We start from the raw sequence: 13,653 nt of genomic DNA, 5'->3' as shown, positions 1-13,653 counted from the left end.
AGTTATTATATCGATGCATTTGGAAAATATATGATATACTGATACATTTAAAAATGATATTGAAGCATATTAAAAAGTATAAAAATCTGCATTAAACAATATCGATACTTTCGAAGGAGGATGTAGCGTACTCTATCCATATTTTTTTGATATTTTATAATAAATTAGTAAAAGTCACATTATTAAATAATTCAATCTTCGAATAAGTTGACTAAAAGCACATTTACTAATCGTCGTCTTTCCACAGAGTTCTCGTCGAGCAAAACGGATAACGGCAACGAGACCTGGAAGGAGAAAACTCGCGGATTGAACACGGGCGCATCGCCGGCCACGACATCGATGGACGTGTCGTCGTCCCCGAACTCGTCGTCGTCCTCGTCGCCGTCGAACGCACGAGCGAGCACGTCGTCGTCGACGTCGACGACAAACGCGGCGCCGACGACGACGAACGCGGGCGCGACGACTACGACGACGAGCGCAGGCGGCACATTGACCCGCAGCTCCTCGGGATCGCCGGCCTCCCGGAACGCCGGTGGCGGCGCGAACACCACGTCCAACGTCGGCGCAATGTCGGCGCCGAGCGGCCGTCAGGCCCCGAAGCGACGTATGCGACGTCGCGCCACGTCGCAGTCCCAGGATCCAGCCGAGCAGCTGACGGAGATGTCGGTGCGCGGCTTAAATCTCTTCCGTTACGCTTCCATCAGCGAGGGTGTCTATCAGTGCACCGAGTGTGCCAAGCTCGACATCCAGAAGACGTTTAAGAACAAGTACAGCTTCCAGCGGCACGCCTTCCTCTACCACGAAGGCCATCAGCGCAAGGTGTTCCCCTGTCCGGTATGCGCCAAGGAGTTCTCGCGGCCCGACAAGATGAAAAACCACATGAAGACCGTGCATGACTGCTTCATGCCCAAGGACTGCGTCATGCCCTTCAGTTTCTTTCTGCCTGGCGGGCCTTAGCGGGCGGGGCGAGGGCGAGGTGGGCTGCCGATCGGCCCGGCGGCGGTTCAGAGGCACGCGAGAAGGATCGGTGCCACCGCGGCACCCAGGACCACGGCCGCGGCGGCCAGAACGACGACCTTCAGGCGCGGCAGTCGCTCCTGAACGGCGTTCGGTAACGGCGGGTGAATAGAGTCAATTTCCAAGGACTGCGAAATCTAAAAACATAAACAACGTGCGGCACAATTAGTTGGAAAAAATTTAATTTCTATTTTTTGTCAATATAGAGAAAAAAATTAATCTTATACTAATTATAAGTATAATTATATATAATTATACAGAATATTTGATGTTCAGTCAAGACCACAGATTCCTCTACTTGCCTCATGCTTGCGTACATGTGTCGAATTTACTTCAATAAGCAAAATAATGTAAATATAACCATTTATTCTTTATATCAAAGTTTATTAACACATTTTAAGCAGTGATCTCTTGGTTTCGAAGCTGTACACAAGTATTTATGCACCCCATTTGTGAGTGTTTGATTTGAAAAATTATTCAACTTGCAAAATATCTCGGTTAATATTAAAAATATCCAAAAACCATAAAGGACTTCGATTGACTTTCTTATGTAGAATATGCGATTTTTTAATGACATACATCAATCAAACAGTCTGTATATAATTATACATGTATATACATATGTATGTGTGTATACACTTACATATATATATATTATAAGTATATAATTTATAATGAAATTTCTGTGAGGAACTTATATTGCGCCTTTTTGAAAATGTAAAAGATTCAGTACAGTTTTAATTAATTGATTAATTGCCGCTGAACAGTTTGCCGCTTTTTTCCTTATTAAAATCCCGAGACAATTCGATAAACAATAAATAAGTAAGCAAACTTTCTTTTTTAGCGAGATCGAAACGAATATCTTGCGGAATATACTGTCGAAAGAAGTCAATATAGTTCGCATTGAATAATCACCCGCCGTTGCTGCAGCGATCATCGCGTTTGCCAGCATACGTAAGATATCATCCCACGCCGAAAGACTGTTTGGTCACGGACCAATCGCGTAGCCCATCTCACCCCCGCGATGACGGTGATCATCGACAACGATCCGCGCTTCGCCGTGTTCTTCCGCGAAGCGAGAGGAGGCTTCCTTAAAGAGGAAGTGACAGATTCTCTAAAGATGATACGAGCAAACGAGAGAGCGAACTCAAAGAAAGTCTAGAGGGGAGATGATGGTATGTGATGATAAAGAAGACGAAGATGAGAGAAGGAGAGAAGAAGGGTAGTCCCTCCTCGCTTTCTGTGTACGTTAGTATTATATGATCCTCTGTGCAATAATGGGCTCGATCCTCGTTTGTTCATCGAGTCAACGTGTATGACACGTGGAAAAGGAAATCGTGGTGCATCCGCACATGGCGGAAATGTTTTACGAATCGTTCTATTTATTAAATTCTATTAATAACGTACGAACGACGTGATTATTTGACGATTATAACGTATAATTTGCAAACAAAAATATGTAAAGGATTTTTAAATGCAAGATGGGCGTTCTCGATATCGCGAGGATACACCCGATAAATTCGTTTTCTGCGTGCACCACGAAGCAAGATCCCTTTACAACCTGAAGAAGCAGTCATCAAATCAAGCGTTTCGAGAACTCGGAAGTTAATATCGAACATCGTCGAGTTGAAAGAGAACTATTTTTTACGAGAGCACACTCAGAATCTGTTAGAATAGTTGTGTGGTATTCGTGTTGCTCCGAGGAATTAAGAGACATCCATTTCCGAGGTCTCGGTTATTCGGGGTTCCTAATAATTATACGGCGACGAATCCCTTTCATCGAAGAATGCAGCGACGAATGGAGAAAAAGATTCTTACTCCGATTTCACGAACGGTTTCCTACGAAAGCGCACAATTTCTGTTTCGACGTGTCAAATATTTTTTCTGTCCGTAATTTATCTTTTTAATTTTACATTAAATTCTAGCTATTAAGAACTCCACTTAATCGTGTTTCTTTTAATCATAATTATTCACTCGGGAATTAAATGTAAAATCATATTTCTAATTGCTACATTTTTGAAATTATGTAACGTTCAATCTTGAACAAAATCCAATTTTCAGTTTGACCAAATAATGCATTCCTGTTTCTCTATAGAATTTTCAATGCAATCTGTAAGAAAATTACAAAAAAAAAAGAGGGAAGAAGTAAAGATAATAAATGAAGAGGAAGGAGCAAACCGTTATTTCGTGAATCGAACAGAATTAACATTTTAATTAGAAATACACGCGAAGAAAAGAAAAAGAAAGGAGAGACGAGGAAGTGTATATTTATTCTGGACTATATTAGTATGGTGTTAATAAGAACGGAGAAGGGAAGAGAGGGGGGGGGGAGAGAGAGAGAGAGAGAGAGAGAGAAGAAAGTTTGAAAGAACACGAATATGTGAAGTATCCTGTGTAGCAGTGTACCGCGGTGTACAGGTTTCTTTCCCTTCTTCCCTGAAATATCTTCCTGTTTTTTTTTGCCTCTTCTGAGGAAGTGTATTATAGAAGCATTGATTATTGATTATTAACTAGTTACTTGCTATATAACTATCGATTATTCTCGCACTTGCTATTACAATCGCAACATTATTTTTATTATCACTGTTACTATATATATTACAGTTATTATTATTATTATTAATTCTTATTTTTATTATCACTTGTTCGGTAAGGATTATTAACTTTTAGCTCTGGACCAGCATGGATATAAAAAAAAATGAATTATTACACTAACTATTATTATTATTATTGTTAAGTATATAAGCAAACGCACAGGTGCACGCGCACATTAGAGAGAAGACGTTATATATTGTATATGTACACGGACACCGTATAAATGTATGCATGTCTGACGGACCCGACTGGAGCCTCTTGTTTCTCCTTCCCTGCCCTCCCTGCGTTCTTTCGTCCATGAAAACCTAAGTAAAGAGATCTGTCTCCAGTCCGGGACGTTGTTGACGGATAAGAGAGAAAGAGTTGAGGGGATACGGGCTGTCAATTAATTGACCCTGCTGAGCAAGAGCTTTCGAGGGAGCATCGAGAACCGAAAGAAAGCAGTATTTTGGTCTTCCGCACTGGCGTTATCCGTGTACGCGTGTGAATGAGAAAAGCGATGAAACGTGAAAATGTAAATGCATGTGAGAACGATCGAGCGAGAGAAATATAGAGTTATTTAACAGAATATATGTATAGAGAAAAAAAAAGATATATCTTATGGGAGGGAATGTGCACGTGCTTGTGATTTCTTCCCAGGAGACCTTCGCCTTGAGTTATCAAAAATCGCAACGATAACTCTTATCTACGCGGGATCGCGTAATAATTAGGTTGATTCGGCATAAATCGTAGCGCTTTAAATTGATCTATTTCGGAATTTTTATTCACGTTATTCGCTTTTTGGTATTGCACAACTCTTAGCACTAAATCTTTTAACGCCGTAAATTTAGATCATTGATGTTCGGTTCTTGTCAAGAAATATTACAAAATTCTGAAATCTTTTTAAATTTGATGGTGTATTGCGGCTAATAAAATACAGACCACTTTGACGCAAGGTCTCCGGATACATTTTAAGAACGGTGTCACCTTTCCTCTCCACTTTCCAAGGCGCGTCGCAAGCAGCGGCGAATTTACTTCTTAATGGTTTAGTTACGTACAATTACTATTATGTCGCTACGTTACTATAGCGCTGTCTGCTATTCTTCTTTTCTTTTTAGACACATGGCCGGATTTAACGCGTTCATTATTTTATTTTCCAATTTTATTATACTATATAACACAGCGGGTATTAGTTAGAAGAGCGCGCGAGATACGTTTAGGCTTTAAAGGAGACGCGGCGCGTTCAATGGAGCAAAACGTGAGATATAGCAAAATGCGATTATATTATTATTAATATTATTATTATATTATTATTATTATTATTCTATTCACGATGCAGATATTTTATTTAAGCGTTAAATGGTATATATATTATATGTAGAGAGAAAAAGAAAGAGAGAGTTTAAACGCCAATTATGTCGCGCCTCTTCCGTTTTTCTGAAATCTTCCAAAAAGAAAAGAAGGTTTTTTTTACCACGCTTCACAGTTATGTACAAATTTTACTATGTAGTAGAATTTGCGACTATAATTCGCAACTAATCAGCCTCCGGGAAGGGCAAAGAGAGAAAAACGTATAATATCTTTTAGTAACGATAATAAAACGAATTAATGAAAAAATTCACTTTTACTTGTAATACGCGTCATCTGTATTTATTTTTTGTCAACGTTCGCAGAATTTTCTCCGACAAGATTTCTATAAAAATCGTATGCAAAGATTTTTAAATGGATTAAATCCTTGAATCTACAATCCTACATTCGATCGTTCAATCGACGCTCCAATTAATTAAAAAACAAAAGATTTAAATAAATCTATTTGCTAATCACTCGATTAAATTAATTCGTTAATAGTTTTTAATTGATTTTAAATATCTTTCGATACGTGTATTTTTATAAAGCGATAATCTGTCGGGAAAGTTTTAAACAAATATACCGTTATTTATGATATGATAACATATGTCAGCAATAGGAGAGACGGAGGAGATTGCGCGGATTTCGAGGGTAGTTTGCACAAAAAATACAGGTACATACGCGTTGCGAATGAAGAAAAAAGAAAATCTATTATATTATATATATATATATATATATATATATATATATATATATATGGAAATATATATTATATTACGTTATGTTATATCGCACGTCCGAAAGCACCCTCCAAGACGCGTTTATATAATATATATGTTTATACATTTAATGCATACATAGACGTATATATGTATATGCTCCACGCGTATACATATATATTGAATAACAATAATAAAGATGATGCAAGTTGCTGCACACGTTCGCACATTATCGTCGCATATCGCGGACACATATGCCTGTCCTACGATTATGTACCGTCTCGGATGTACCTTTAGATGTATATCTTTGGTGCCTGGTGGCGAGAAGAACGACAACGCAATCTAATAACGCGATTATTATTATTTTTATTTGTTTTTATCTAATTGTAGTTTCTCTCTTTGTAACTTTTTGTGATATACATTGCAATAGTCTAGCGGAGTTTGTCTCTTCTGTCATCCTTCACTACAAACACAGTTCCTCGCGTATTTTACATCCCCGTATATATGTGGAATACCTCATCTATCGCATTATTTTACTTCTTGAATCCCCGTCGTATTCGAGAAGAATATCTCGCGAGTCTTTTAAGACGTAAATCACAGTTTGTGTGAATTATGTGCAATTGAAAGGCTTAGCAGATTAAAGTTTGCTCAGTTCTAAACTTGATCCCACGTTTTTATTTCACAAATTTTATTTCAATGTTAAAATCTAAAGCTACATTGATAATTAAGAAGGAAAAAGGTTATTATTTTATAAATTAATCTATGGTATTGACTAGTATTTGTCGATTCTTTCAAATCTCGTTGTAAGTACTTAAATTATCAATCCCAAATATTCAAAAACTTGAGTAACGTAATGCTGATCAGTGAATGCAATTAAGCCAATTAAAATATGCAATTAGAATAAGAGAGTAAGTGGTTGGGGCAAATATTTTCTTGAAGCAGATATCCTATCTTTCATAGATAAATAAAAAGAAATTGTGTGTTCTTCACTCTCGTTGACGCGATCAGTTCTTCGTGGTACCATTTATCGAGAGCGCAAACGACTTTTCATCTTAAGCCGTGTACCTTTTTTCTCGTTGCATGTGCGATCGGCAGATCAGCTGCCGCCGCAGCTACCGAGCGACATCACCTTCGAAATCTGTAACTCGTCGTCGCCGTCGTCGCCCGCCGCGCCGGCCTCGTCGGCCTCGTCCTCGGCGACGCACGGCGGTGACGACGAGGGCACCGTCGGTGCGGGCGGCGTCTTCATCAAGACCGAGAGAGTAGTCAGCGGTGTTCACTTCTTGACGGATCGCACAGACGAGGACCGAACCGACCTTCTGCTACCCAAATCCGAAGCAGGCGAGAACGAACCGGAGGTCAGGAAGCAGGTTGGTGGTCTCTAACGCGACCTCGAAACCTTTGGCACCTTGAAAATCGTTCCCCTGGACTTTAAATTAACGTGGGCGAGTTTTTAATTCATAACGAATAACACAAATCAATTAACTTTGATATTCCGGTACCCTCGATACACGTGTGACAAATTCTGATAAATCGAACGTAGCGTAGTGGGAGAAAGGGAGCGAGAGAGATTTTAAAAAAATACCAATAAACGTTGTTTTCCAAGCTGCTGGAATACCTCATTCAAAACGACGGTTCCGTAGTCTGCAAGTGGTGCGGCGAGGTGCTTCCGTCGCGAACCCGTTGGTACAGGCACAAGTACAAGCTCCACGTGTCGACCCAGGTGGCCCAGCCGGCGCCGCTCTTCAAGTGCCACAGCTGCAACACGTACTTCAAGTCCCGCAAAGGCTACATCGGACATTTAAGTTCCCGTCATTCGGACAACGAGAACGACGAGAACCGCGAGGAGCCCGGCAATAAGAAGACACGGAAGACCTCGACCGACGTGAGTGCTGCTCACAATATACCTGCAATATCGAATACCTTCTTTCAAAATGTACTTCATCAAAGTAACAGCTATATTATCTCCAAATTGTTCAGTACTATTCGCTACCTTCCTACTCAATATTGGCAACGTATCGTTGTAGATTGGCAAGGGTCCGGATTGGGAGCAGCAGCGGGAGAAGGAGGAGAAGTTGGTGGCTGACATAATCGACCGGGTGAAGCGGGAGTGCGAGGCGCAGGGTGAAACGGTGACGAGACGCGGCTACTCCAGGAGGTCCACGATCATGAACAGCTAAGGCCGAGCCGGCCGCGTCGGCGAGGGGCAACCATATCATCATCGGGCGAGGCCCTCCTCGTGATCCCGAAGAGAGAGGTCCGTTCAATCCCTTCGGTCCCGTCGGCATCCCTTTCTTTTCTTTCTACATGTATTATACATATATATACATAGATATCGATCGTTATTTTCGAGAAAATGTAGAAAACGGCATAGTGGTTTCTTTAAGTACGAGGGAAAATTACAGGAAGGACCGAAATGGGGATTGAACGTCTTCGGGTTTCGCGAAGAAGATACGTTCCTGATAATCGAACGAGCTATCGTTCGGGTGATGTAAAAATAAGGGGCACGGCTGTATATTTTTTTCCCGACCAGCTGTGGGTGATGAACGTCGACGACGACGTCTCCACGATCGCTATGATCGTTGCGAATCCTTGTAAATAGAGAAGCACTTTCTTTCGTCGCGTATCAGCGAGTCGCAAAGAACTCTCGATTACCCAAGTCCTTTTACGTGCGAAAGCAAGGGACTTTATCGCAAAAATTTCTTTAATCTTATTGTTGATCTTTTAAAACAATTTATGTTGTCAGTTACAATTGCTTGTAAAATTAATTTTAACAAGAAAAGTGGGATGAAACAGTATCAAAGAATGCAATCAAAATAGAAGGACGAGACAAATCTTTGCGCGATCAAAGTTAGTAGTAATTAAAATCCCACAATTAATTATGATCCAAAAGAGTTAAGTTCCGACGAATAAATTTTAATACAGAGTTAGAGCTACAATAATAAACGATATCAAAGTAAATTCTTAGGGATAGCAATACATATTCGATCACATTTTATTTGCATTTAGCTTCTGGAGATCTTTTAAATTTGTGACGAACTTTCTTCATGTTTACAATTTTCACCCTTTTACGGTCGATCCAATATCGCGTAATCGAGAGTTCCATGCACGTCGCGTCATTACGAGTGAGGGGAGCTTTCCTCGAAAAGAAGTGTAAAAGAAGGAGAGAGAAAATCCAGTGCCAAATGTATATCTTCCCAGGCGCACGGCGATCGTTTGCTCAACAAGTGCGACCGTACAGTACCGATCTGTTGTTTTTGCTGATTTTTGACGACGTGCTCAGTCCCGCCGATGCTGCGTGTCCACGTGATGCCAAAGGCGGTAACGCCACGCGACATTTCTACCTAGAACAAAATATTATTCGTTACTTTTAATATCGCACTAATTAAACGGATTGATCCAATTAGCATAAATAAAAAGGGTGTCGGCAGAAATTCACTTAAGATTGAAATCTAACAATAAGAGAGATTTGACTTTAAAATGTTTGACAATTTTTCCTTATACTTTTTCATTCGAGATATATTAGACACATACGTGTTGTTTCTTTTTTATGAAACACATCCGGTGTATCTTGTGCGTGACATAATACGCAGCACGTATTGTAGTACACAGAGCAAATTGAAAGGAATCTTATCGACATACGGGTACCAACGTTAATTACAATTCACTCAATTACGCGCTCTCCCAGTTACGTCACAAATATACCGGGTGCACGAAATATACCTGGTGAAAACACGCAGAAGGTGCGGACACGCATGCTATTGCACTCGGATAATTAGATCGACACGATTATTAGTGTCGCTAGCGAAACAATAGATAGATAGATAGCAGATAGATAGATAGATAGACGAATATATCTGTGCGTGCGTTTAATCGCAAAAGCACACCTCCGAGGAAAACTTTTTAAGAAACTGACTGAAAGGTAGAAATTGATTATAATTTTTGGCAGATACTTGGACAATCAAAATATTCTTCAGCTTACAGCCTAAAATTAAAAATTTCTTAAGAATTAATTGTTTAGATCTCTCCTTACTAATACAATTGTTATTCATTGAAAATCATTTTAGAGACTACTCTTTGTGAATTTATTATTTTAATCGATTCTTAAACACTTTCGTTTTTTTAGCACCTGGGTTTCCCTCGAACGTGGACTTTTATGATCGAGCGCACGTGACGTACGAATAAGTATGATATAATGCGCACTGATCGGCACCGGATGTGCGGCGGGCGCGTTATATACTCGTGTATTAATCTCGCTGAAATATTCCAAGAAAGTCTGTCCATTTTTTCGAATATCTCGAAAGTACTTTAATCCTCGTTATTCTGTCTTGTGCGCGCCAAAGGAATCGCGCAATATATACATATGTAGGAGGTCCCTCGTAAATAAAAATTCAGGACAGCCTGTAAAAATCACACACACACACACACACACACACACACACACACACACACACACACACACACACACACACACACACACACACTTATACGCGACTAGCTTAAGTTTGGTGCTAATGGACGAGATAAAGAAAAACACATAATACACACATACACACGATCCGAGATACTCACACATTTCCCACGTATATACAAATGCGCGTTTCTTTGACGACGCGTGAAAACGCATCGAGCATTTTGGAATTTGTAATCGCGGCGACGAGGCTTCCTCTGACCTTGTCCGCCGGGCATTACACGCAATCATGTACAGATGGACGCAGGTATATATGAGAAAGTGCGCGCGCTAGTGCACGCGCTGCATACCGATCCTGTGGCCCGTGTCCGTGCGATTCCCTTCCGCGCGAGATCGCACGGCCGCGTTTGTACGCACGGCTAAGTAGCGACGCGACGACGTCAAATCCGTGCGGGGCGTGCACCAGCGGATCGAAGATATTAATTCTGCGAGCTCTGGTTCGAAACGGAACCCCGCCTCGTGTTCATCTCCCTCTTGATTAATCTGAAGTATCGGTCTTGAAATTTAAGAAATATACGCATATAACGGAGAATTTAAATTGAGAACGAGTATAATTGAAAAGCAAAGGAACTTACTAAAGAGTATTTTTGCGAGAATCACATCATGATCGCGCGTGTCTTCCCTCTGAAGGATCTCTCTTTTTGTCCTTGCATTTCTATAAATTATCATATATTATGTAGATTTGAATGTATAAGCGTCACTAAATTTCTGCAAATTATTAGCGAGTAAAAGCACAATTTCAGGATGTATGTAAAATACATCCTTTTGAAGGAAGAACCCCCCAACAATGAATTACGTGAAAAGCCATTCCTAAAATCTTTCAAGGATCTTTGGAAAGAGATATCGTTTAGCCAAAAAAAGAAAAAGGAATTTCTAGTCATTATAGTTCCACGCGTTCCAATGACTCGTTAAGAAATATATCAAATCCAGTATATATAGCCGTAAATGAAATATTTTATACTATTTTAAGATCATATACATATATGTGCGAAAAATATATAGGAGAATTGCGTTCAGTCTTTTCCGGAATTCAACGTTGTGCCAATGATAAGTTTTTGCGGTCGACTAAAGTTTACTATCACGCGATGTTATTAATAGCAATTTTAAGAAGAAAAAAAAAAAAGATTAGACGAACCTCGTAGCTTAAAAACAGCGCTTCCCCATAAATCGCGTACAGCGACCCGCGCTCTTATCGATATGACCCGCGGGCGTCGATAACATTTTGGACTCTTCATAAGTGATATCAGTCGTCTTCCAGTGATATCGCGTCTGTAAATATAGCGATCTCTAATCTGTGACGTTGCCAGTTGTCGCGTTTCTTTCTGAAAATCACGACAAGTTCTTCCTTTAAGAACAAAAAGCTACCTAGAAAATTAAATTTTTTCAATAATTCCGTTTCAAACCTGGTATTTAATTTTACGCGGACCTCCCCTCTGATCCTTCCTTAAGTCGTTTTCTTTCGTCAGATTCGATTAATTGACCAGCGAGAACAAGATTAATTAAGCAGGGAGACGCGCGAGGGATTGGCGGTGCACTTCAATCTTCCATAATGACTCTCTCTTAAATGTTAAATAATATTAATCATAAGGCGTAAGAAAGGCTGAGCTCGCGCAAGTCGAGTGGGCGACTTGGCCGCGAGCCGGGAGTACACATTCGTGCGAGAAGATAAATTATTTATTTGTTTACGATAACGAAGCGTATAATTCGCAATTCGGGCGGCTCGCGCGCTAATTTTTCCTCAATAACTGTACCGACTATCGAACGAGACGCTCATTTTCAACACCCGCCATACTATCTTCGTCGCTCGTCGTTCTTGTCTCTCTCACGAGATAAAAAAAACACGTCACTCTTCTTATTTTAGAAAATCTACGGAAGATATAGAGTGGTATTTTTTATGTAATAAAATTTACTGGAAGCATATTTGTGCTTGGCGTCTTCGGTAACGAAGGAATTTCGTACTCGAGATGTTATATACACAGCTATCGTCAATAAAATATCATTATATTTCTGAGTAATAGAGAATCGTTATTTTTCTTTATGTTGAACATCAGTCAAGATTTTCCGCCAGAATGCAATCGAACTTTTAAGGAGCAGAGCTTTTATAAGGAATAATCGGGAAGTTAGCTTCAGGACGATCGTCGAAGAACTGACTTTCAGGGATGACTTCGATCAAGACCGGATTAACTTAATCGGCGATTCAACCGGCAACGAATTTAATTCGCACGACGCGCAATCTCTAACTACATATAATTCGTTGTACCCGATCCAATCTTTCTTTTTCTACACAACAAAGACTTTAAACAACAAAGAATCAACAATTCTATTCGCGAAATATTGCCAGTATTACTTGACAAAAGTTAATAATCGATCGAGTTAATCGGATTTCGGTCATCGTACAGTCATTCCTGGTTGAATTCTCAGACCGGATTCTGGCGAAAATCGGCGGGTTTTGAAAATACGCGACTCGCGTTGTAAATAAAGCGCGGCAGGCGCGAGTTCGCCCGTAAATGCGACCCGTCTAAAGTGCACATACGATGCACGTGTACGTACTGTAAGCGCGAAAAAAGTAATAAAAAAAAAAGAGAAGCGAGAGAGCTGCAGCAATTACGCTCCCGCGCGCCGATCGTCGGCGAGGGCTAAAACAGAACGCGTTGCGCATTACATGTCAGGAAGGAAATAAAATCAAAATCGAGATCGAGCGTGTCCTCTTCGTCTGTTCGTCGCCACCTAACCGCTATCCATTCCAATTTCTGGGCTGCAATTCTGTCGACGAGAAAAATAAATCGATGCCAGCATCCGGACTTTATATCTACGGAAAGAAATACTTTCATTAACATTAATGTTTAAACTTATGAAGAGAAATATTTAATACTCTCAAAATTTTCAATCAAAAATCTGTAACCGTATAATTCAGATAATTTAAGAATTTGTCAAATTTAAATGTTTTTTCTCAACATTAAGCGACAAATAATTCTATCCGCGTTAACAAAATGATACAGATATTATTCAACCGATTAATCACCAAATGAAGGTAATCGGAGTTCGGTGAAAGTCATCTTCCGCCACGCTTGTTTCTTCTTTTTCTTCCTCATCGTCATCATCATCATCTTCCTTCTCCTTCTTCTTCTCTTCTTCCTCTTTCTGTTCTTATTCTTCTTTTTTGCAAAATGACCCAACCTCGCATTTAAATCTCGCATTGAAATTCCGGGTTCCACGATCGCGGAGTCGAAACGACAGAGAAGGAACGCGAGCGCGCTTCGCAGAATGTGCACGTACTCGCGACACGACGTATTCCAAAATGTCTCTAGAAAGCGGGTACTCCAATTGGCTGTTGGACACCCGGAGCGATGAGGATTCTCCCTGACCTCCCTTCTCCCACGACGCCGTCGCCGAGACAATTGAAGACAAGACATTCGTACGACTGCCATAACTGTTTACACCGCTCATCACCGCTGCTCCGGGAGCGCGTCCACCACCACCACCTTCGCCCTCATTATCGCCACCCTCACCCGTCCTGTCATCCTC

At 40.5% G+C, this 13,653-nt stretch overlaps 1 protein-coding gene and 2 long non-coding RNA genes across 9 annotated transcripts in view; 1 reads left to right on the top strand and 2 right to left on the bottom strand.

Annotated features, from left to right (window-relative positions):
- Nucleotides 1-12,827, top strand: part of LOC143893393 (protein tramtrack, alpha isoform-like) — a 47,338-nt gene extending 34,511 nt beyond the window's left edge. For 4 of the 7 annotated variants that reach the window (XM_077398693.1, XM_077398692.1, XM_077398695.1 and 1 more), the window contains exons 5-7: nt 6,753-7,027; nt 7,264-7,593; nt 7,685-12,827. In XM_077398693.1, the coding sequence (XP_077254819.1) occupies nt 6,753-7,027; nt 7,264-7,593; nt 7,685-7,837 (758 nt within the window). In that variant the 3' untranslated portion in view covers nt 7,838-12,827. Of the gene's footprint in view, nt 1-247; nt 6,092-6,752; nt 7,028-7,263; nt 7,594-7,684 lie in introns of those variants that run through there. The other 3 variants (XM_077398697.1, XM_077398699.1, XM_077398696.1) reach the window with 3 other exon arrangements.
- On the bottom strand, nt 5,836-7,789 carry LOC143893412 (uncharacterized). Its single transcript, XR_013255786.1, has 3 exons — nt 7,651-7,789; nt 7,276-7,564; nt 5,836-7,065 (listed from the first exon to the last, which is right to left on the bottom strand). It is a non-coding gene; the product is annotated as an uncharacterized LOC143893412 (long non-coding RNA).
- On the bottom strand, nt 12,470-13,291 carry LOC143893413 (uncharacterized). Its single transcript, XR_013255787.1, has 2 exons — nt 13,151-13,291; nt 12,470-12,937 (listed from the first exon to the last, which is right to left on the bottom strand). It is a non-coding gene; the product is annotated as an uncharacterized LOC143893413 (long non-coding RNA).
- Between the last annotated feature and the right edge of the window lie 362 nt (nt 13,292-13,653).

Source organism: Temnothorax americanus, unplaced genomic scaffold, assembly GCF_048541705.1.
Source record: "Temnothorax americanus isolate GAGA-0224 unplaced genomic scaffold, ASM4854170v1 Scaffold12, whole genome shotgun sequence".
Classification (NCBI taxonomy): Eukaryota; Metazoa; Arthropoda; class Insecta; order Hymenoptera; family Formicidae; genus Temnothorax; species Temnothorax americanus.
Note: the sequence above shows the minus strand (reverse complement) of the source record. Positions and strands in the feature narration are given on the sequence as shown.